General features: G+C 48.1%; 1 protein-coding gene across 2 annotated transcripts in view; it reads right to left on the bottom strand.

The window, feature by feature from the left end:
- The window catches only part of LOC138664062 (zinc finger protein 852-like), a 50201-nt gene that overhangs the window by 5747 nt on the left and 20039 nt on the right, over positions 1-24415 (bottom strand). The window contains exons 2-10 of one of the 2 annotated variants that reach the window (XM_069750480.1): positions 13625-13959; positions 10414-10563; positions 10114-10284; positions 9908-10031; positions 9727-9824; positions 3130-3276; positions 1292-1471; positions 1087-1210; positions 906-1003 (exon numbers count right to left, since the gene is read on the bottom strand). In XM_069750480.1, coding sequence (XP_069606581.1) covers positions 906-1003; positions 1087-1210; positions 1292-1471; positions 3130-3276; positions 9727-9824; positions 9908-10031; positions 10114-10284; positions 10414-10491 — 1020 coding nt within the window. In that variant the 5' untranslated portion in view covers positions 10492-10563; positions 13625-13959. The remainder of the gene's footprint in view (positions 1-905; positions 1004-1086; positions 1211-1291; positions 1472-3129; positions 3277-9726; positions 9825-9907; positions 10032-10113; positions 10285-10413; positions 10564-13624; positions 13960-24415) is intronic. The other variant, XM_069750479.1, reaches the window with a different exon arrangement.

The following is a 24415-nucleotide window of genomic DNA, read 5'->3' as shown; positions in this document are numbered from 1 at the left end:
TATCTGTCATTATATCTTGTTTTATAACCCATAGCTTGATTATTTGGCTCCTCACTGTATACGGGGCAGCACGGTGGTGCAGTGGTTAGTACTGCAGCCTTGCAGCGCTGGAGTCCTGGGTTCAAACCCCACCAAGGACAACATCTGCAAAGAGTTTGTATGTTCTCTCCGTGTTTGCGTGGGTTTCCTCCGGGTACTCCGGTTTCCTCCCACATTCCAAAGACATACTGATAGGGAATTTAGATTGTGAGCCCCAACGGGGACAGCGATGATAATGTGTGCAAACTGTAAAGCGCTACGGAATATGTTGGCGCTATATAAAAATAAAAAATAAATAAAAATAAAAAATATAGCATTTGCACATGTGTGATTTTATTAGTGCATGTATTGCATCATTTTTTTAGCACATTGTTTTTTTGCACAACACTCTTATATACATACCGTAGATACATGTATAGTTCTTACCACTGTCCAAGTCTTATATGATTTTCTCATTTTTTTGTCCGTCCGGTCATATTTTTTATTATATACTTTTTGATTAATTTGTCCAAGTAGAGGCACATTATGTAGCGCCATTTGCCATATAATAAATAAAGGCATTCTTTTATATATGCTTATACGTCTTGGTCTTAATTTTGATATTTTATATTTTATATACTGTATATTGTCTACCATATTTGACTTCCAATTTTGGTGATTTTGTTCACCTCAATTTGCTGTAATCCATGGTTATGGGTCTAATTTCCACAAAGGGAAGCTACAACCATGAAAAGGCTGGAGTCTCTAATAAACTGGACATAAAGTGCATAATACTGCTGGATGAAATAACACTGAACACAAACCCTTCATAGGCTCCTACAAATATGGTAATAGGGGAGATTTAATTACACATTTTTTCCATCTACCTGATGATCCTGAGGAACATTAGAGTTTTCTTGCTTACAGTCCTGTAAAAGAAGAGGACGGGGACATCTCTCTGGTGTTGTCGTCTTAATGGATAGAACTGGAGGAAACACATACAGGGACGGAATTCATTCTTTACATACAGATAATTATAGGCCGTGTGTATTTAGTCCTGTCTATTACCTGGTGATGTGAGGGGCTGGGGAACCTCCATCATGATGTCCTTGTACAGATCTTTGTGTCCTTCTAAATACTCCCACTCCTCCATGGAGAAATAGACGGTGACATCCTGACACCTTATAGGAACCTGACACATACAATGATACCGTCATCCCCGGTCCCTCCATAGCGTTACTGTATAATGTCCCAGCATTCCCAGCAGTGTCACCTCTCCAGTCAGCAGCTCAATCATCTTGTTGGTGAGTTCTAGGATCTTCTGGTCATTGATGTCCTTGTGTATCGGGGGGTGAGGTGGAGGCCCTGTGATTGGGCTCAGGGGTCTTCCCCATCCCTCAAACAAAGGGGCCTGACAGCGCTCACTAGAGGTCTTCTTCACTACTGTGTAATCCTGGTTATGGAGAGACACATTAATAAAGCTCACAACAGACATTCCCAGAATCCTCACCTCTCCAGTTCTGTCCATCTGATATTCCCGTCTACTATATAATTGTCTAAGGGTCACTTCCGTCTGTCTGTCTTTCTGTCACGGATATTCATTGGTCGCGGCCTCTGTCTATCATGAAAATCCAAGTCGCTAATTGGTCGCGGCAAAACAGCCACGACCAATCAGCGATGGGCACTGTCCGGCGGCAAAATGGCCGCTCCTTCCTCCCTGCAGTCAGTGCCCGCTCCATAATCCCCTCCAGTCAGCGTTCACACAGGGTTAGTGGCAGCGCTAACGGACTGCGTTATGCCGCGGTGTAACGCACTCCTTTAACGCTGCTATTAATCCAGTGTGACCAACTTTTTACTATTGATGCAGCCTATGCAGCATCAAAAGTAAAAAGATCTAATGTTAAAAATAATAAAAAAAATAAAAAATCGTTATATACTCACTGTCCGTCGGCCCCTCGGATCCAGAACAGGCCTTTCCCGCTCCTCGCGACGCTCCGGTGACCGCTCCATGCATTGCGATCTCGCGAGTTGATGACGTAGTGGTCTAGTGGACCGCAATGCACTCTTGAGACCGGAGCGCGCGAGGAGCGTCGGTAACCGCTTCGCCTGGATCCGGAGGCCAACGAAAGGTGAGTATATAACAATTTTTTATTTTAATTCTTTTTTTTAACAGGGATATGATGCCCACATTGCTATATACTACGTGGGCTGTGCAATATACTACATGGGCTATGCAATATACTACATGGGCTATGCAATATACTACGTGGGCTGGGCAATATACTACGTGGGCTGGGCAATATACTACGTGGGCTTGGCAATATACTACGTGGGCTGGGCAATATACTACGTGGGCTGGGCAATATACTACGTGGGCTGTACAATATACTACGTGGGATGTACAATATACTACGTGGGCTATGCAATATACTACGTGGGCTGTGTAATATACTACGTGGGCTGTGCAATATACTGCGTGGGCTGTGCAATGTACTACGTGGAATGTGCAATATACTACGTGGGCTGTGCAATGTACTATGTGGGCTGTGCAATGTACTACGTGGGCTGTGCAATGTACTATGTGGGCTGTGCAATGTACTACGTGGGCTGTGCAATATACTGCGTGGCTCTGCAATATACTACGTGGGCTGTGCAATATACTACGTTGGCTGTGCAATATACTACGTGGCTGTGTTATACACTACGTGGCCTGTGTTACACACTACGTGGCCTGTTTTATAGACTATGTGGCCTGTGTTATATACTGCATGCGTGGGCTGTTATATACTACGTGGCTGTGTTATATGCTATGTGGGCTGTTATACACTCCGTGGGCTGTGCTATATACTACGTGGCTGTGCTATTTACTACGTGGGCTGTTATATACTGCGTGGCCAGCCACGAACAATCAGCGACAGGTGCAGTCCGGCCGCAATTTGAACCACGCTTCGCTAATTGGTTGCGGCTGGCCAAATCCTGTGTATTCAATGTATTATTCTAAAATCTTCATAAATAAACTACATACATATTCTAGAATACCCGATGCGTTAGAATTGGGCTACCATCTAGTAGATAACAATGATTTAAAGTGACATTAGTAGAATCTCTCACCTTTCCAGTAAGCCGGAAGAGCATCTCTAGGGTGAGGTGTAATATCTTCTCCACCATCTTGTCCCTGTCCCTATTCATCCTTGTAGGGTCACTCAGGAGAATTCTCTTATATAGATCTCCACTAAGAGGATCTGATATTGTATGAACCTGAATAGGAAGAAAATGAGCCAAAATCATAAACAGTACCATATAAAAACACAACTATAAGACATAATAATGAGAAACAAACAGTAAAGGAACATTCTTCCTTGTAAGGACTAAAACAATATTTGGCTATAATGAGCATTTGATCAAACAGATATTACAGAATCAGACTAAGGTTCCAGGTAGCATTGGAGCAGGAGCTGAAAGGTACTGGTTATGTTATAATTACTATTTCTATTTTTTCTTCATGTCTATCTACAATTAAAAACAATGTATTTTAGACCACACACAGTAACAGGAAGTATTGTCCTTGGTGGCGACAGCTGAATATGTCGTTGATAGATTCAACTCCCAGAAAACTCATTTGTGTCTCTTTTACATATCCTGAATTCGGCATCACTAATACAGGAGGGGGCAGGAATAGGCGAAGTAAATGGAGGCCCCCCCATGACTGTGCTTGGTCATGGGCTCCAGTTTTAAATAAAAATAGCCGCATTGATTGGACAATAGTAGGGTGGGAGGGGTTATGAGAGGGAAGGTGGGGGCTATATAGGTAAAAAGTGCGGGAAACTGGGCACACTTTTAGCTGGCAGTTCAGGATTTTAGTGAGAGCAGCCATCCACACAGCCTTTCTCCCTACCTGAAAAGGCCTGGTGAGCGATCAGCCATGGAGTCGGTGGATACTTTGGTGGGGCGCTTGAGAGATGCAGCCAGGTCCAGAAGAGGAGGATGGCTGGAAGAGCAGCTGGTGGCGCTGCTCGGAGCAGCGGGAGCACCGGAGCCCAGCAGCAGAAGAGGCCGGCGCACGAGGCCTCCGCAGCGACTCTCACCTGAGGTGAGCACGCGCGGCCGGCGCAGGCCTAGGAGCCCCTCCCGGGACCCTGCGGAGGCCGGGTGCAGCGGTGCGGCGTCCCCCCGCTGTGCTCCCTCCGGCAGGAATCCTCCTTGCCGGCCGGTTGGTGTGGGGAGCAGGAGAGGTGCGCAGCGTGGAAGAGCGACGCCGTGAGTGAGGACGGCAGCAGCGCGGCCCACAGCTCCGATGACCAGGAGTGCAGCGGCGGCAAGTCCGGAGCGCAGCCGCATGACGTCCGGGGCGGCGGGTACCGGCGGTACGAATGAAGGTGCGGCGAGCGGCGGAAGATGGACGGCAGGAGAAAGGCCAGGCAGAGGGCGTGCAGGAGGTCGGATGACGGCGGATGCTGCGGTGCAGGCGGCATCTGAGCTGAGGACGGCGGGAGACGAGCCCAGGCCCGGAGGAGCGGCGGGCAGTGGGACCCCACTGTCTGGCAGGCGGAGTGGTCGGGAACCTGAGAGGGAACAGAGGTCGGCGGAGCAAGTACGGTCCAGGTCCGGGAGAAGGTCGGTCGAACGTGGAGCAGCTGATGCTCAGGTCCCCCCTGGTGACGTGGAGGCCAGGGGCGCGGGCCGGGAGCAGCACGATGGTGCCGAAGAATCGTGGTCGGACGGAGAACCTGATGCTGGGGATGATCGGCTGGATGCGGGACGCACGGCTGGCAGGGACACAGCACCTGCGCAGCTCGGTGAGTACCATGCTATTTCTGACTTGTCGCCCAGAGGGGCTTATGGTGAGGGGGTTAGAGGTGATCAGGCGCCGGGTGGGCGGGCGCCGGACATTGGGGGGAGCAGCGGGGCGTCGGAGCCTGCGCTGCGGGATGTATTGCTGAGCGTGTCGCAATTGCTGAGTAGTTTACAGAGTGGGGTAGTGAGGGAAGCGGGGGTATCACCGGCCAGGGCTTGGCTACCTGGGGCCGGGGCTTTGGGTTCGTCTACAATGGATTCGGAAAGTCTGTTAGTGGGCGAACAGTCGCCATCAGTGTCTGGAGTGTCTGTATCCATGCAAACGGAGAAGAATAAAGGGGATACGGTAAAGTTGGATGATAGAGCAAAAGGCGAGGTATATGTGTGCTTTGAGGGGCCGTTGGAGGCTCATTTAAAAAAGGAGGTAAAAGAAAAGATTTGGCGCGATGATTACGTGGAGATTTTTTCTTTGCTGCCATTAGAAAAGTTTAATCTTGATAAGGGAAAAAAGGACGATAGTAAGAAAGAGGAAGAAGAGAAGAGGAGGTGGCGACTTATACCACAGACGTTCATTAATTGGTTGCAAGCATTCGCTATACTAGCGAGCGTAATAGGTGAAAAGGCCCCGGAGAATTGTTCCGGTTTATTTTGTTATCTTGATGCGATAGGTGAAGCGCATCGTACTTATGGCGGACAGGCTTGGTTACGCTATGATGAACAGTTCAGGCAGAGGAAAGCGGTAAGGCCTGAAATACGCTGGGATCAAAAGGACATCGGTCTCTGGTTAAAAGTGATGGCTCCTAGCAGATACGGGCAGTCCTTTCATGGGGGCGGAAGTAGCTCCGGACAACAGGCGGGACATAGCGGTAGTGGTCAGGGGGGACAGGGATCTAAAGAAAAATCAGGAACGTGCTGGCAATTCAATGAGGGCCAGTGTAAGTTTGGGAACACCTGTAGATTTAAACGTGTGTTCCCATTGTAGCGGAGTTTCGCATGGGGCTTCCAAATGTTTCAAAAAAGCAAGAGGCAAGCCGTCAGTGGGTGCCGGTCAAGGGGGAGACGCCAGTGAGGCTGGAAAGGATGGCCCCCTTTCTAAGTAGGTATCTGGATCGGGAGAAGGGCGGTGTTATTGCACGGGGTTTTGCGGAGGGTTTTCGTATCCCTCCTCCAGAACACGTTGTTCCGTTTTCAAAAAAAAATTTGAGGTCAGCAATGGCTCAGGCAAGTGTGGTGAATGATAAGTTGAGGAAGGAGGTGGAGTTGGGGAGAATGGCTGGTCCGTTTACTTGTTTGCCGATAGAGGGGCTGATCATCTCACCGTTGGGGGTGGTCCCCAAAAAAGAGCCGAATAAATTCCGTTTAATTCATCATTTGTCGTACCCAAAGGGGTTGTCTGTGAATGACGGCATTTCGCAGTTGTGTTCAGTTGTTTATACGTCGTTTGACATGGCGGTGCACTGGGTCCACTGTTACGGGCCAGGAGCTTTGTTGGCAAAGACGGATGTGGAGTTGGCTTTTCGTTTGCTTCCGATTCATCCGGATAGCATCCCGTTGTTGGGGATGTGTTGGAATGATGGTTACTATGTAGACAGATGTCTACCGATGGGTTGTTCCATTTCGTGTTCCTTGTTTGAGTCTTTTAGTACTTTTCTGGAATGGGTGGTTAGAGAAGTGGCTGGTGTTCCATTCGTCATTCATTATTTGGATGACTTTTTGTGCATAGGTCCTCCTGACTCGAATGTGTGCAGGAATATTTTGGCGGCTATGGAGTGGGTAGCGGATCATTTAGGCGTTCCCCTTGCTAGGGAAAAAACTGAGGGCCCTTGTACGGTGTTGAGCTTTCTTGGAATTCTGATAGACTCTGAAAACATGGAATGCAGGCTTCCGGAAGATAAATTGTTGGCGCTGAAGCAGGAAGTGAGTCGCGTGGCTAAGCTGAGGAAAGTGACATTGAAGGAATTACAGTCTCTGCTCGGTCGTTTGAATTTTGCATGTAGGATTATGCCCATGGGGCGCATATTTTGCCGAAGGTTGTCCAGGGCGACGGCGGGGGTGCGGTCCCCGCATCATTTCATTCGACTTGGTCAGGAGCACAAAAACGACTTGTTGGTATGGCATAATTTCTTGGAGCAATATAACGGTCGCTCGCTGATGCAGCAGCAGTTGGTGAGTAATTTTGATTGCGAGATCTACACGGACGCAGCTGGAAGTGTGGGTTATGGGGCCTATTGCGCAGGCCAATGGAGCGTTGGAGCCTGGCCGGACTGCTGGCACACGAGTGGTTTTTCAAAGAATCTGGCCTTGTTGGAGTTGTTTCCCATTGTGGTAGCGGTATTCATTTGGGGGGACGCGTTTGAAAATCGCAGGATCAGATTCCATTGTGACAACATGAGTGTCGTGTCTGTGATCAACTCGTTATCGGCATCGTCACCGCCCGTAATAAAATTAGTGAGAGAACTTGTCTTAAGATGTTTGAAGATCAATACGTGGATTTCTGTGGTTCATGTGCCTGGCGTTCAGAATTCGTTAGCGGATGCATTATCTCGTTTACAGGGGGAGCGTTTCTGGGAGTTGGCACCAGAAGCGGACGCAGCAGGAGCAGTATGCCCTTCGCACTTGTGGCAGATACCTATGGAGGAGCGGGACGTTTGATTCGGGCCTCGGTTACGAGTCAGACCTGGGCGTCTTATGAAGCTTCCTGGAATGTTTGGCAGAATTCTTTGGCGCAGTGGGGGGAATTGGTGTCTGACGAAGACAAGTCATTAGTGGTTTTGTCATTGGTGGGTAAGGCGGCGGATGCAGGTTGGTCGTTTTCGAAAGTAAACAAGTTGGTGACCGGGTTAGCTTTTGGTTTTAAGCTTGAGGGCTCAGTAGACGTGACAAAAAATTTTTTGGTGCGGCAGGCACTGAAGGGTTATAGGAGAGATGTTAGACGGGTGGATGGGCGCAGGCCTATTTCGTTTCAGGTGTTTGAACGTTTGGGTGGTGTTCTGGGTGATATATGCTGCTCTCATTTTGAAGCGGTGTTGTTTCGTTTGGCCTTTTCCTTTGCATTTTTTGGGGCGTTATGGATAGGTGAATTGGTGTCTCGTAGCAGGGTTCAAGCGGGTGGTTTATTGGCGCAAGATGTGGATTTCTGGTCTGGGAGCATCGTTTTTTGGATACGTCGTTCAAAGACGGATCAGACAGGGGTTGGAAAAAGAGTTGTGTTGGGTAAAGTTTCGGGGTCATTGATGTGCCCTGAACAATGTTTACGTGAGTATTGGTCTTTATGGTCGGGTCGTACGGGACCATTGTTGTGCCACCAGGACGGGGTCTTCTTGTCCCGTTTCCAATTTATAGCAATTCTGTATAAAAGTTTGAGGGTTTTGGGTTTTTCGCGGTCCGATTTCGGTTCGCATTCCTTCAGGATAGGGGCAGCGTCAGAGGCCGACACCCTGGGCTTGGGGTCGGATGTTATCAAGCGTATTGGGCGTTGGAGCTCAAGCCGTTATCAGTCCTATATCCGACACTAAAATGGTTGGTTTGTTTACATAAGTGGCCTTATGTTAACGGTTACTGTTATTGTATATTGCAGGTCGGGAGCCGTATCTCGTCTGGATTTTTGGACATTCTTTTGTCTATTGGGGGGCGCATCGGGCGGATGCCAGGCCGGACGGTATTCAATTGGGTCTCAGCCGAAAAGATGCGGTAGTTCGGTGGCTGGGTTTTCGAGGTATGGTGTGGAGCAGGGCGATTCCTTGTTTTTCTCGTGCGGTCCGTCTGGATAGAGCACCGGATATCGTGGTTTTTCATTTAGGAGGGAACGATTTAGTTTCCAAACCAGTGAGGGAGTTGATACGGGACATTCGTTCCGATTTTCTCCGGTTGTGGACGGCCTTCCCCGGTGTTCTAACTATATTGTCAGACATTGTTCCTCGGAAAAATTGGAGGGGTGCGCGATCAGTCAAGGGTATCAACAGGGCGCGGGTGAAGTTGAACAGGGCAATTGCCAAGTTTGTAGCCAAAAATGGTGGTATATGTGTTCGGCACTTTGATTTGGAGTCGGGTGTTGGTGAATATTGGAGGGACGACGGGGTGCACTTGAACGAGGTGGGGATTGATTTATGGGCCTTGTCCATTCAGGAAGGAATTGAAAAAGCGTTAGTGTCTTTGGGGCACTCGCGGGCCTGAGGTGTCAGGGCGGCGAGTTTGTGGCGGGGGTGGGGTTCTTGGAGTTTATGCGGATTCAGCGGCGAAGGAATTTGATGGAAATTCCGGACAGTTAAACGGGTTTGGTGTTCTGGCATTTTGGTTACAGGCTCTGGACGGGGTGTTTACCCTGGGAGCTGGTGGTGGTTTAATTGTTCCCAAAACGGGAATTATGGTGCCCCTGAGCTGGTGTTATGGCTGGGGGTAAATTGAGGTGTTTTACGTTTTTTGGTTTTTGCCAAAATAATTTGAAGCCAGAACTTTTTTCCCGGTGGGCTCCAAGAACCTCCCCTCGAATTATTTGCATAAAATTATGCTAATGTTTATTTAAATGTTTTTTGTTTGTTTGTTAATAAACTGGCCGCTGTGGCCATAATTATCCAAAGACATTGGAGTTACGTTTTTATTGGAATGTGGGTTTGCTTTTAGCAATGGTGGTTGGGGGGTTTGGAATGGTTAGTAAGGGAGCCATATTGGCCATACACGGTCATGCAGTTACCATGTTCACAAATAACTACTATTTGATGAGGATGACATTTTCATTTTATACAAAAATTTTAGTAACACACAATAATTCTAGATATTTTCCTCAACAAGTTGTGTATGTGCACAAGATGAAAGATCAATGGATGTTTTTTCTCAATCACAACAGACTGAACACAAGACCTTCAACGTCTTCTATACATCATAGGGGGGATCTCATGACACCTTCTCTCCATCTACCTGATGATCCTGAGGAACATTGGGATTTTCTTGTTTGCAGTCCTGTGGAAGAAGAGGAAGGGGACATCTCTCTGGTGTTGTCCTCTCACTGGATAGAACTGGAGGAAACACATACAGGGACTGAATTCATTCTTTACATACAGATAATTATAGGCTGTGTGTATTTAGTCCTGTCTATTACCTGGTGATGTGAGGGGCTGGGGAACCTCCATCATGACGTCCTTGTACAGATCTTTGTGTCCTTCTAAATACTCCCACTCCTCCATGGAGAAATAGACGGTGACATCCTGACACCTTATAGGAACCTGACACATACAATGATACCGTCATCCCCCGATCCCTCCATAGCGTTACTGTATAATGTCCCAGCATTCCCAGCAGTGTCACCTCTCCAGTCAGCAGCTCAATCATCTTGTAGGTGAGTTCTAGTATCGTCTGGTCCTTATGCATCAGCGGGTGAGGTGGAATTCCAATGATTGGGTTCACGCCTCTTTCCCATCCCTCAGATACAGTGGCCTTACAGAGATCACCATAGGTCTTCTTCACTACTGTGTAATCCTTGTTATGCAGAGACACATTAATAAATCTTACTACAGACATTCCCAGAGTCCTCACCTCTCCAGTTCTGTCCATCTGTTATTCCCATAGATAAGAATGATGTAATGTGACGTCATCAGAATCTCTCACCTTTCCAGTAAGCCGGAAGAGGATCTCTAGGGTGAGGTGTAATATCCTCTCCGCCATCTTGTCTCTGTCTCTATCCATCCTTGATGACTCACTGAGGAAAATTACCTTATATAGAAGATCTCCACTGAGAGGATCAAATAATGTAAGGACCTGAATGGGAAGCAGGTATGCCAACGTTAATCCTAAAGAATCCCATGTAATAATACAATTACTTGAGAAAATGAAGGGAAATATGAAGGAACATATTTTCTTCTCATAAGGATTAACACTGTCTCGGCCACTAATTGGCTCTACTGATTATATGTTAGAGCAGGAATTACAGAGGCTGAAGACCCAATTAGCGTGGAAACAGGAACTCTGAGTGATCTTTAGTGCGAGTTTTACTGTGTATTATTTTACAGCATACCGTTGTATGCATGGCTCTGCGTCTTCCCCTGTCATACTCACCCTCCTCGCACTGTCGTTGCATGTCTCTGCATCTCCGGTGTCCCAGCGCTGCAGCTCTTACTGTGCTCAGCGGTCACGTGTTACCACTCATTAATGTAATTAATATGTATTCCACGCTTCTGGGAGTGGAGACGCGTGCATATTCATTACTTTAATGAGCAGTACAACGTGACCACTGAGCACAGGAAGACCTGCCACGCCGGGACAGCGGAGATGCAGGGACGTGCAGCGACTGCGCGAGGAGGGTGAATATGATGTCACAGCTGCCAGCTCCTGCCGCTGCTCCCCCTCCCCCGCTGGCTTTCTGGACAATGATTCGTGAATAAGCCGATGGGGCATTTTCAGCACAAAAAAAGTGCTGAAAATCTTGGCTTATACACGAGTATATACGGTAAATGGTTATACGCAGTAAAAAATAGCTGTGTATGAGGCAATGGTAAGTGACAGAAGCCAAATAGTAAATTACTGCCACATTTTTATATTAAAGTAAAGGTCAAATTTCAATCATGTGCAAAAGTATGTATAAAGTACAGGGCAGTATGAGGCACCACAACAAATCAGTGGTACAAAATAGCAGAATATAGACAAGGAGGAGAATACCTGTGAGGTCTCTGAATGGAGGGGAGTGAAAATCCCAATCTGCGGAGAACCAGTTGTCATGGTACAGCCATCGGGTGACCAGGGGCTCCTTCCCTTTCCCTAACACTAGGGGGTACTCAAGCTCACCCTACTCCCCGGCATGCTTCTGAAGGTGAAGATGCTAGGGCCTCCACTCTTGCCTTATCTCCTGAGCTTGCCCTCTGTCTGTTCTCTTCCCCCACCCAGGGAAGAGGGGTGCTACTGTGCACTGTAGTACACCAACTCGACAAACAAGGCAACCAAACAGGGGTTAACAGAAAGCTCCAGGCATACAAAATGTTCACTCATATATGACAAAGGAATTACCACACATACAAACTAAGCAACAGTCACTGATAACTCCTCCAGCTCTCCTTCTCATATGAACTTCTCTCCCTCTGTTAGCCATGCAACAAAGGCTTGAGCTAAGTTTCATTGTTCCTTTCTTTGTCTGTCTCATGCTTGTCACTACCCCCTGTGTTGATACCATCTGCAGTGGTGAGGCTAGCGTTCTTGCTAACCAGTGCACTAGCCAGGGTACAGTGAGGTGACAGCTAGGGACTAGGCATGTGATGGTGGCAGGGATAAGGACCCACTTAGGGCAATAGGGAAGCTTAGGGATAGGCTCAGATTGTTGTTAGGTGGTGTCCCATCCCTCGCTCCATACTGTTAGGGCCTTCCACTCCCTTTTTCCATCCTGTTGTTTGTGTGTGTTGTGCCTTCCGCCGAACTTTCCCATCACGAATGTGACAGTTGTCAGGACATCGGCAGTGACGCCCCATCAAAAGAGCAGCCTGGAAGAAGAAGGGCTGCTCTGTAAATGTGAGGTCAAATAAAGAAGCAGAATCACCTGCAGGAGGGGTCCATGACATCTTTAAGCTGCTGATGGGCAGAACAGGCAGATAGTTAATTACCTGTCTGACTGTTCTGTCCCCACGAGACAAAAAGTAAAATAGTCCCACATAACCCTGATAAGCTTTCCTATGGGACATGAATAACGTATGTATTAAAAAAAAGGAAAAAAATGTGAAAAGCATTAGATACATGGCGTTTCTTTTTTACAAATGTTTAACCTCTTTGGTAATTATAATCTACTTATAATGTACAGGGATGGCATGGACACAGCACTAACTCCAATCCAGGCAATTTAACAACCTGCCACTGCCAAAACGCAACCACAGTATCTAGGGTGTACTAAGGTTCATGGAGAAGTGGTGTCCCTACATAAGCCACTGTTCCTGCCAGTGCGTGATTGTGAGGAGCTCCAAGGTTGCTATCGAAGCTGAAGGCCTCACAATCGCTGTGCACAAATGACTATTAGTCCCTGCCAGAAGTGGGGTCTATAAGAAAGTAGGGATCATACACTGCACTGCATAATTACTAAGTGATCAAAGGCTTGTATATTGTATGATCGCTCTATTAAGGCACCACTAGGGCCTTTTTATAAAAAAATTTCCCTGCTGGAGTCGTATCATTAATACATGTTCCCTTCCCCAAGGAATATACTTACCAGACACCGTCTTCTTCTGTTCTTGGCGCCGCCCCAATTTCCCTGCTGGAGTGATAACACTGATGCATGCTCCCTTCCCAAAGTAATATACTTACCAGAAGCAGTCTCCTTCTTCTGTTCTCGGCGCCGCCACAATTTCCCTTCAGGAGTGATATCGCTAATACATGCTCCCTTCCCAAAATAATATACTTACCAGAAGCAGTCTTCTTCTTCTGTTCTCGGCGCCGCCCCAATTTCCCTGCTGAAGTGGTATCACTAATACATGTTCCCTTCCCACGGTAATATACAGTAATGTGAAAAAGTTTTTGCCCCCTTCCCGATATCCTATTCTTTTTCATGTTTGTTACACTTAAATATTTCAGATCACCAAACAAATTTAAATATTAGGCAAAGATAGCACAAGTAAACACAAAATGCAGTTTTTAAATGAAGGTCTTTATTATTTAGGGAAAAATAAATCCAAACCTATGGGGCCCTGTGTGAAAAAGGGTTTGCCCCCCCACCACCTCCTTAAAACATAAATTATCTTTGGTTTATGACATCTTTGGTAAGCTGAGCTCAAATTCCTTAGCCACATCCAGGCTAAGAATAAGAAATCAAGAAACGGGCATCACTTTTTCAAAAAGCTGTACTTACCAGACACCTTCTTCTTCTTCTATTCTCGGCACCACCCCAGTCTTCTTCTGCAGATTGTGACCTGCTGATTACTTCAGTGTTTTAGAAGTCACAACTCAATGTAAGTCTATAAGAGCCAAAATGTGGTTCTCATATATTTATATTGAAAGCTTTTGACCATTAGCTCTGGTTTCCAGTCACTCAGATGTTGTGATCACAAAATAGCGGAACAGGAATCGGGTAGAGCAGAAGACAGACGGCTTCAGATATTAGTAATACCAGTCCGGCGGTAAAAGACGAAAAAAGAAATGCTGGAGTAGGCCTTTAAGTTTTGTAGAAAAAATGTAAAAAAAAATCTGTGTTAAAAGAAAAAACACAAAAATCACAATTTTACCAATAAGGTAAGGAAAATAAACACAGGAAAAAAATGCTAATATTCGTTATAGTGGCACCCATTATGACCTGTATTATGAAACTATCATTATTCTTGTCACCCTGACCGAATACCACAGGTGGAGTCACGAACATATCCCTTTAAAGACCTTTCCCTTTTACAACGGACCTCCCGAAGGCCACAGACCGGGTCAGTCACCGTGACATCCACCTTGAGAACCAAAGGGCCCGGTACAGAGTACCCCTAGCCCTTGGGGACGCTCCAATAAGAAAATGAGCGCAGCTGCTCTAATTTTTGTTGAATATTGCAGTTTGTGATGTGACGGAATGTATATATACCACCAGTTCCTCAATACCTCAATCCAGTCACCACCAAGTCCCCAATACCACATAAATACGAAAACTATGCTGCCACCACCTACCTCTTTTAAGTGGATTGGACACCCGTTTGGTAGCGTAAATTTGCGCGGAGTATGTGGCGGATCTCTCATAGAACAAGAAGAACAAAGCTAGCAAATTTATAATTTTGCTCCAGAAGAAATCGGCAGTGTTTGCAAAAGATACAAATAATATTACAAAAGAGACAGAATACAAATATGTACAAACAGTTATTAAATAAAATGGGATAAAAATCCGAAACTTACTAAATCTGAATCACAGGTATGATGTGTCAATAAAGGGGAGGAGAAATTCCAAATTATCAAGTACCACAACATGGTGTCTAGCTGTCTCTCCTGGCTCTGAATGCAAGCCAAAGATGCACGTTCCTGTTTCATGCTTCGGCCATAAAACTAGGAACTTCCACTTTGCTGACCTCACATATGGGCTGTTTTCTGGGAGGTACACATAACTTTGAAAATTATCAATAACTCCTGTTCTTCATATCTTTGGCCTGGAAGCTCACAGGCCAAAGGTATTGACATTATTTTTTCCCTTGCGATTTTACTGTTTTTTAGAGTCAACACACGGTATGTCTGTAATTTGCTTGTGGGCAGAAATTCATGGTGTGCAGCCAACTCTGGGGGTTGTGGTCGGTCACAATGGTGAAGGGTAACCGTTAGTGAGGAGCAAGTGTACTCATTGCTTGGGTTTTCCCAAGCACACTCAGGTGGTCTCCAAGTATTTGTAGGTGCTCGGAGATTTAGTTTTCATCGCGGCAGCTGAATGATTTACAGCTACTGCCCAGCTTGAATACATGTGGGGATTCCCTAGCAACCAGGCAACCTCCACATGTACTCAGCCTAGCTAGTAGCTGTAAATCATTCAGCTGCTTTGACAAAAACTAAATCTCCGAACACTAACAAATACTCAAAGACCACCCGAGCGTGCTCGAGAAAACCCGAGCAACGAGTACACTCCCTCATCACTAGTAACCGTACAAGTAGGGCTGCAAGCGTTGCAGTACCCATTCCATGACAAGGCACTCCTCTCTAGTGGAATAGGCCACTTCCCTCAGCAAGAGCTTCTGGCTTAGGTGCAACATGGGGTGCTCTTGGTTCCTTGAGTTGACCTAGCTAAGCACAGCAGTGAGGCCAAACTCGCTGGCGTCTGTCTGTATTAAGAACGGTCGACTGCACTCAACTGACCTTAGCACAGGGGAGCTGCTCAGGGCAGTCTTCAGAGCCCAAAAGGCCCCCTCACAGTCAGTTATCCAATCGACTGTATGGGGTAGGTTCCTCTTGGTGAGGTCCGTCAAGGGCTTTGCAGGGCTACCAAAGTTTTGTACAAAGTGCCTATAGTACCCTGCAGTGCTCAAGAAGGACATCACCTGCTTCTTAGTCCTGGGGGTGGGCCAGGAAGCAATAGCATCTACTTTCCCAGGCTCTGGCTTCAGAGTACTCCCGCCTAACTGGTGCCCCAGGTAGTCGACCTCACTCATGCCCATATGGCACTTTCCAGGCTTGATAGTCAAGCCTGCTTGGTGAATGCACCTGAGCACCTGCTGCAGATGCTCGAGGTGATCCTCCCAGGTGGGGCTGAAGACGGCAATGTCATCAGGTATGACACTACGCACCTTTCCAGTCCCTGGACAGGGTGTTGACCAGCTGCTGGAAAGTGGCAGGAGCATTCTTCATGCCAAAAGGCATGACCGTGGACTCATACAGTCCAAAGGGGGGTGATAAAGGCGGACTCAGGGGAATCTGCCCATATTCCCAGCTCAGATCCATATTGGATAGATAGCTTGCGTTAGCAAACCACTCAAGCAGCTCCTCGATGCGTGGCATTGGGTATGCTTCGTAGGCCGTTATGGCGTTGAGCCCCCTGTAGTCCACGCAGACCCGAGTGGTCCGATCCTTCTTTGGTTGCTCAGTGGATAGCACTGCAGCCTTGCAGCGCTGGAGTTTAAATCCCATCAAGGACAACATCTTCAAGGAGTTTTTATGTTCTCCCTGTGTTTGCGTGGGTTTCCTCCGGGTTCTCCGGTTTCCTCCCACATTCCAAAGACATACTGATGGGGAATTTAGATTGTGAGCCCCATTGGGGACAGCGATGATAATGTATGCAAACTGTAGAGTGCTGCGGAATATGCTAGCACTATATAAAAATATTATTATTATTTGGCACCAGGACTACAGATGAGGCCCACGCGCTCTTAGACCATTTAATCACCTCTAACTTCAGCATCTCATCGATCTCCTGGCTCTTGAGGTGCTGCACCTCGTCCAAGGTTCGATAGGATGTCCGCTGGATTGGGGTATGATTCCCGATTCATCATGAACTGTCGCACCTGAGCCGGACAAAGATGTGGGAACTGGTCTTTCACCATCAGGTCCTTTAGCTGCTCAAAGGTGGTCACTAACTGTCCTTAGACCCACTGTTCAAAGTAGGTTCTGAGCCAGTGCACCACATCGCTGTAGCTGTCATATGGTCCATGTTGGAGGTTCCTGAACTTTTTACGGTACACCTCGGGAGTCAATTGGTAAAGAGGTTTTTGGAGGGAAAACACATTCAGCTCTGCTAGTGCTGGCAGGCAATAAAACTCGCATTCCACACTGACCATTTGCCTGAAAGGAGGGGGGGTTGAAATTCACAGAGGGGGGGGGGGTTGTATGTAGGACTTGGTCCTACCGAAACCAATGGTGGGAGGAGTAGTAGGCCAGGTCTTGTTGTGCCCCAGAACAATGGAAAATAATTCATATCTTCCTGACAATCCTTCATAGTGAATGGCATAAAACCATAACCCATACTGTGGAGCTGCTGAACTATAGGAGGTTGAACAGAAGAGATGAAGCCCACGTTCTCCAGCACAGAGACTGTTATACTGTACGTGACTGTCAGAAACATTTAGTGGAAGGAAAGAATTCTTATCTCTGTATATAAGCCTGTGGGGGGAAAGAACTACATTTCCCATCAACCCCAGGAGTGAGACAGGAACAGAGAGGAGCCAGAGAAGTTTTTTCTGAAGTATCTGACAGAGAAGGAGCCTCCTCCCTCCTCCATTATATCTGAGGTCACTGACAGAGATAGTGCTTCCTCCATTATATCTGAGGTATCTGACAGAGATAGAGCTTCCTCCATTATATCTGCGGTCACTGACCGAGTGCTGTTCCCTCAGCCGTGGGCCCGGTCTCTCATGGACAGGGAGACCGGCGCTCCTCACGCGGCGCTATGTACCTCACTCACCCTGTCCTTGGCTTCAGACGATGAGCAGCTCCATTCTCTGCTAGGAACCTGCATCCCCTTGGCAGGTCTCCTGGAAATGCTCTTAGGAGGCACGCCCCGCTTCCTGCACATACTTTAAGCAGCAGGGCACCTGCTGTCTGTGGGCTGTCTGTGCTGTGATGGTCTGTGTAAACTTAAGGTCCTCACTTCCTTTGGGAGGTGCCTGAGCAACTTTGTGTTTTGTTCTTAGTTGCCGTTCTCAGGTCCCAGATCAGCACTTGCTTATTCTGTCTTGCCTGAACTAATATCCAGTGTTTTTTCCCTAGTGCCGTTGTCCCAAATACCTACCATCTACCTTCGGACACTGACGGTATTCTTGGGCAGTGGCGGATTATAATGAGGTCAATCTGGGCAGTAGCCCAGGGCCCAGTGGTGTGGGGGAGCCCTGGGCTACCGCTCTGATTGATTTTGGCTGCCATCAGGGCATTACTGCCCTGACTGGTGTATGGGGCCCGGTGGGCAGAGGGGGCCCACCACCCGCATTGAGCCCCGTCTCATCTGCTCACCAAGCCCCTACTGGCGATGATGCAGTTTAACGTAATTGACGTGCGGGCCCGCCCGCTGATGTCAGCCGCAGTGCACACGTCGCCGGCATCTGATGTCATTGTCAGTCGCTGGCAAATGCGTGCTTCAGCTGCGTGGAGGGAGCTTCGCCCGCTGCAGGAGCGCGGCCAGGTAAGAAGATTTTTTTGTTTTTGTTTTTTTTATTGAGAGCGGAGAGCTGGGGGGCCCGGGGCAGAATGCTGGAGACACAGAGCAGAATGCTGGAGACACGTGGGGTAGAGTGCAGGACATGCTGGGGGCAGAATGCTGGAGACACTGGGGGCAGAATGCTGGAGATGCTGGGGGCAGAATGCTGGAGATGCTGGGGGCAGAATGCTGGACACGCTGGGGGCAGAATGCTGGAGACGCTAGGGGCAGAATACTGGAGACACTGGGGGCAGAATGCTGGAGATGCTTGGGGCAGAATGCTGGAGACATTGGGGGCAGAATGCTGGAGACAGATGGGGCAGGATTGGAGAAAGATGGGGTAGGATGGGGAGATCATATGTGGCAGAATGAATACTCGTGAGGACAGGATGGGAGGATGGGAGAACATATGGCTGAAGCCAGGAATGACACACGGGGGCTAGGATGGGGGGGAATATTATTACCATAGGGGCTAATTAAGGGATATTATTACTGCAATGATGTATTTATTTTATTTTTTTAGTATACTGTTTTAAATGGGGGGGGGGGTTCTGTTACTGTGTAGAGTGATACTTTGTCGCCTTTTTTTCTTCATGTGGTGTAATGTGGAAGTTGGGAAAAATTAATGTGTTCTACAAGCGGAGCCCGAGATAACTGAGACGAGCCCTGGCTGGAAGAAGTGATGGCGATCTCTGCTGGATGAAAGATGAAGGGCTTCACCTAGAGATGTCAGTGGTGAGTGAGTGTGTTACCTATGCACTGACACTATACACTGTATACTATATACAGAGGTCCTGTGTATAATGTCACCAGTGATCACTGTACTACCTATACATTATATACAGAGATCCTGTGAATAATATCACCAGTGATCACTGTATTACCTGTTATGATGCAGCGATGTCCTTGCTGTGCAGTGAGAAGGCAGTGACCCATATAAAGTTCAAAATAAAGTCTTGTTTATTTTATAGCATACTCACAAACCGAAAACATAAGCAAACAAGTCCTTTGGTATGCAGCCGGGTAAAACAAAGACAGTCCACAATCCGTTGCCGTGAACGTATTACACCACTGTGTACGCTGGGGTGTCAGGCTTTTTAGGCTCTGCCTGGCCCGTGTTGCTCCACACGGAAAGAGCTCTTCATAAGCCTCCTGCTAGGTCTGACTCCCAGACCAATACTGACACACCCAAACTCTCTTGCAGGGTTTTTTTTTTTCCCTCCAGATTCTATGGCCATGGGCCACTATAAGATCTGGGCTGGAGGAAATGGACCGGCCCCACTACCTTCCTGCAGTCCGTTTCAAAAATAAAAGCCCATACCGGGTTTTTCTGAATAATTTCTGGGTCAAATAACTTGACCCAGTTCACACTCACTTTTATTCTTCCCTGTGTCTCACAGACAACCTGCTGTGAGCACAGGGCACTCCAGCGGATCTAATATGCTTCTAAGCACATCCTGGGGGATACATAGCGACCCTCGCATATGACACCGGTCACTGCCTCACATACCCCCCCCTCTGTTCAGACTTGTGGGGTTGAACATTTGTCAGCATACATGGTGCCCGTGACCGGGCATCGGCATTTCCCTGTGATTTCCCAGCCCGATGTTCCACAGAGAAGCTGAAGTTTTGTAGGGACAAGAACCATCTGGTGACACGGGCATTCCTCTCTTTTGCATTTCTCATCCAGACGAGGGTTGAATGGTCCTTTACCAACCGAAACTGACGCCCGAGCAAATAGTAGCGTAGGGACTCCAAGGCCCATTTAATCGCCAAGCACTCCTTCTCCACTACGCTATAATTTTTCTCTGCCGGGGTCAGTTTCCTGCTTAAATAGGTGACTGGATGCTCATCCCCGTTCACCTTTTGTGACAGCACCGCTCCTAAGCCTACCTCTGAGGCATCAGTTTGCACAATAAAGGTTTTCTTGAAGTCGGGGCTGATGAGGACCGGCTGTCCACACAACGCCGACTTCAGACACTGGAATGTTTCCTCTGCTTGAGGATTCCACTTGACCATCACCGTTTTCTTCCCTTTTAACAGGTCAGTTAGGGAAGCCGATTTACCTGCAAAATTGGGTATAAATCGACGGTAATACCCAATGATGCCAAGAAATGCCCTCACTTGTTTGGTACTTAAGGGCTTAGGCCAGTTTTGAATGGCCTCAATTTTGTTCACTTGAGGTTTGATAACCCCCCGGCCGATCACGTATCCTAAGTACCGGGCTTCCGTGAGACCTATCGCGCATTTCTTTGGGTTTGCTGTTAACCCTGCAGCTCTAAGAGACTCCAGCACTGCTTGTACCTGGGACAGATGTGTATCCCAGTCGGTACTAAAGATGACTATGTCATCCAAATAGGCCGATGCGTAATCTCTATGTGGTGCTAACACAATGTCCATCAGCCTCTGGAATGTGGCCGGAGCCCAATGTAAGCCAAAAAGTAAGACAACTTATTGATAGAGACCCTCTGGGGTTATAAAAGCAGTCTTTTCCTTCGCTGACTCTGTTAAGGGAACCTGCCAGTAACCTTTTGTGAGATCCAGCGTGGTGAAGTACTGGGCCTTCCCCAGTCTCTCAATTAGCTCGTCCACCCGTGGCATGGGATAGAGGTCAAATTTTGACACTTCATTTAACTTCCTAAAGTCATTACAGAAGCGTAATGACCCATCTGGTTTTGGTATTAGAACAATGGGGCTAGGCCACTCACTTCGGGACTCCTCAATGACTCCCAACTGAAGCATTTGCTTTACCTCGGCCACGATGGCTTGCCTTCGGGCTTCTGGCACTCAATACGGTTTCATCCGCACCTTTACCTGGGGCTCAGTGACAATGTCATGCTGAATCACTGAGGTTCGCCCCGGCAGCTCTGAGAATACATCCATATTCTGCTGTACCAAAGCTCGAGCCTCCCGCCGCTGCTGTTTTGTAAGGGCATCATTGACTTTTACCTCACAGCCGGCTGTGTCCTTGGCTAGTGCCAGAGGGACCTCCGATGGTATGACCGTAGTTGCCTCTGTGACCAAACATTTTCGGTCCTTCCAGGCCTTTAGCAGGTTTAGATGGTACAGCTGCTCGGGTTTTCTTTTCCTGGGTTGGTACACTTTGTAATTCACTTCCCCCACCTTCCCCCGTATCTCATAAGGCCCTTGCCACTTGGCCATGAGTTTACTCTCAGGGGTGGGTACTAGTACCAACACCCGGTCTCCTTCTTTAAAGGTGCTGACTGTGGCCCTTTTATTATATGTATGGCTCTGAGCGGCCTGGGCATCCAACAGATGCTCCTTTACTATGGGTCGCACCACCGCAATCCGATCCTGTATACTTGCCACATACTCGATGACACTCTTATGTGGAGTGGGCTCCTGTTCCCACGTCTCTTTGGCTACATCCAGAAGTCCCCTCGGGTGCCTGCCATACAATAACTCAAATGGGGAGAATCCCATGGAAGCCTGCGGTACCTCGCGTATGGCGAACATTAAATATGGCAATAACATATCCCAATCCCTCCCATCCTTGGCGACCACCTTTTTGAGCATGGCCTTGAGGGTTTTATTAAACCTTTCAACCAACCCGTTGGTTTGTGGATGGTACACTGACGTACGTAATAGTTTAATTTGGAGCAATTTACATAGCTCCTTAGTCACTTTAGACATAAAAGGAGTTCCCTGATCCGTAAGAATCTCCTTGGGTAGCCCAAGGCGACAAAACATGGCAAACAGTTCACGGGCTATTAATTTAGCCGAAGTGTGCCGGAGCGGTATCGCCTCTGGGTATCGGGTGGCGTAGTCTACGACTACTAATATGTGCTGGTGGCCCTGGGCGGATTTTACTATTGGTCCTACCAGATCCATCGCTATCCGCTCAAAAGGTACTTCTATGATGGGCAGAGGCACTAATGGACTCAGGTAGTTCGTGGTGGGTGAGGTTAGTTGACACTCAGGACATGTGTCACAGTACTTTGTAACCTCAGCGTAGACACCAGGCCAAAAAACCCTCTGTAATATGTGCTCTAACGTCTTTTTGGCCCCCAAGTGCCCCCCCAACATGTGAGTGTGAGCCATGTCGAGCACTGCCCGATGATAGGGTTTGGGCACTACCAGTTGTTCCACCACCTCATCCCGGAATTTTATCAACCCTGTACAGTAACTCCTGGTTGATCATCATCCGGGGAAACTCCTTTTCTGCACCAGGTTGTTGTGCCACCCCATTCACCTCGATTACTCTTTCCCTTGCCCGGGTCAGTGTGGGATCCTGGAACTGGGCAGTCCCAAACTTACCAGGTGACACCTCCAGCTCAGGAATTGGTGGATTCTCTTCCACTTCTCCTGCCAACACCTCTAGGGGGAACCTATCGGGATTACACACTGTCCCTATCGTGGCGACCCCTACGGCAGGTGTCCCTGACTCGGGATCTTCGGGTTCTGCATCCGGAATGCTTTTTATCCTGAGAGGGTTAACTCTGGTCTCCCAGAGGGACCAGAACAAGGGCAAGTCTTTACCCATCATGGTTCCATACGGAAGAGTCTTTACCACTCCCACCACATGTTTTATCTCTCCACATGGAGTGGAGAACGTGACCTCCGCAGTCGGGTACTCTCAGAAGTCCCCATGTATGCACACTACCCCCACCTTTCGTCCATTAGGACTGTCCCCAGCAACCAGGGACCCGTGTACCAGGGTCACCAAGCTCCCCGAGTCCAAGAGAGCATCCGTCTTGTACCCGTTAACGAGTACTCTGCACAGCTGAGGTTCGGTACCAGCAGGGTCTGTAGTGGCAATGCTGACTGGCTGGGCATACATAGACACCCGGCGGGTATACCCGCAGTCCATGGGTTCTGTTGTTAGGGGGCAATTAGCAACCACATGTCCAGGTTCTTGGCACCACCAACACGTAATGACTGTGGCAGGAGGTAACCTTGGGGCCAGTTTAGGGAACACCGGTCTGTGGTCACTCTCTTTCCGAGACAACCCCTCAAGCACGGACTCGGTCCAGTTTTGTCCCAGTGGAGGGTTGTGGACTTTTCTCAGACTCCTGAGCTGGCGGAGGCTTACATGATAGCCGAAGCGGAGCAGTGTCCCATATAAAGTCCTGGGTGGCCTTATATCACTCTATCAGACCTACAACCTGGTCCAGGGTACCCGGGTCCCCTTGACCCACCCCACGCTGTATGGCTGCTGGCAGAGCCCTCACCAGTCAGTCGACCACCACCCTCTCCACTATCTGACTTGTGGATAAATTCTCAGGTTGGAGCCACCGTTTCACAAGCTGCAGTAAGTAAAAAATCTGAGACCGGGCAGGCTGGGCTTCCAAAAAAGTCCAAGAAAACACCCGTTGAGCTCTCACATAAGTATTAACCCCCAGTCAGGCAAGGATCTCACCTTTTAGCTTAGAATAGTCCTGGGCATCCTCCCGACTGAGGTCAAAGTAGGCCTTTAGCGCATCACCCCTCAAGAACGGAGCCACAACTTCGGCCCACTGTGCTGCTGGCAGACTCTCCCGGTCTGCCGTGCGCTCATAGACGCTGAGGAAAGCTTCCACGTCATCTTCCGGACTCAATTTCCTCAAAGCAGAGCGGACCTTGTCTTGGGCATTGTAACATTTTGGGGTTGGTGCTGGAGGTGCCTCACGCAGGGCTGTAATTTGCTGCAGCAACAGGTTATTAGTTTGTTGCTGTTGTTGCTGTGTGAGGACCAGCTGCCTTAGGATCTCCTCCATTTTGTCTGTAGGCCTGAATTGTAATGTAGCAGGCTTAATAACAGACATGCAAATGGTGTTGGGGTATGCCTTAATTCACACTGCCCGCATTCTTCACCAAATGTCATGCAGCGATGTCCTTGCTGTGCAGTGAGAAGGCAGTGACCCATATAAAGTTCAAAATAAAGTCTCGTTTATTTTATAGTATACTCACAAACCGAAAACATAAGCAAACAAGTCCTTTGGTATGCAGCCGGGAAAAACAAAGACAGTCCACAATCCATTGCCGTGAACGTATTACACCACTGTGTACGCTGGGGTGTCAGGCTTTTTAGGCTCTGCCTGGCCCGTGTTGCTCCACACGGAAAGA

The sequence above is a fragment of the Ranitomeya imitator genome, chromosome 2, assembly GCF_032444005.1.
Source record: "Ranitomeya imitator isolate aRanImi1 chromosome 2, aRanImi1.pri, whole genome shotgun sequence".
NCBI classification, from domain to species: Eukaryota; Metazoa; Chordata; class Amphibia; order Anura; family Dendrobatidae; genus Ranitomeya; species Ranitomeya imitator.
The sequence above is the reverse complement of the archived record's forward strand: the minus strand, read 5'-3'. Positions and strand labels throughout refer to the sequence as shown.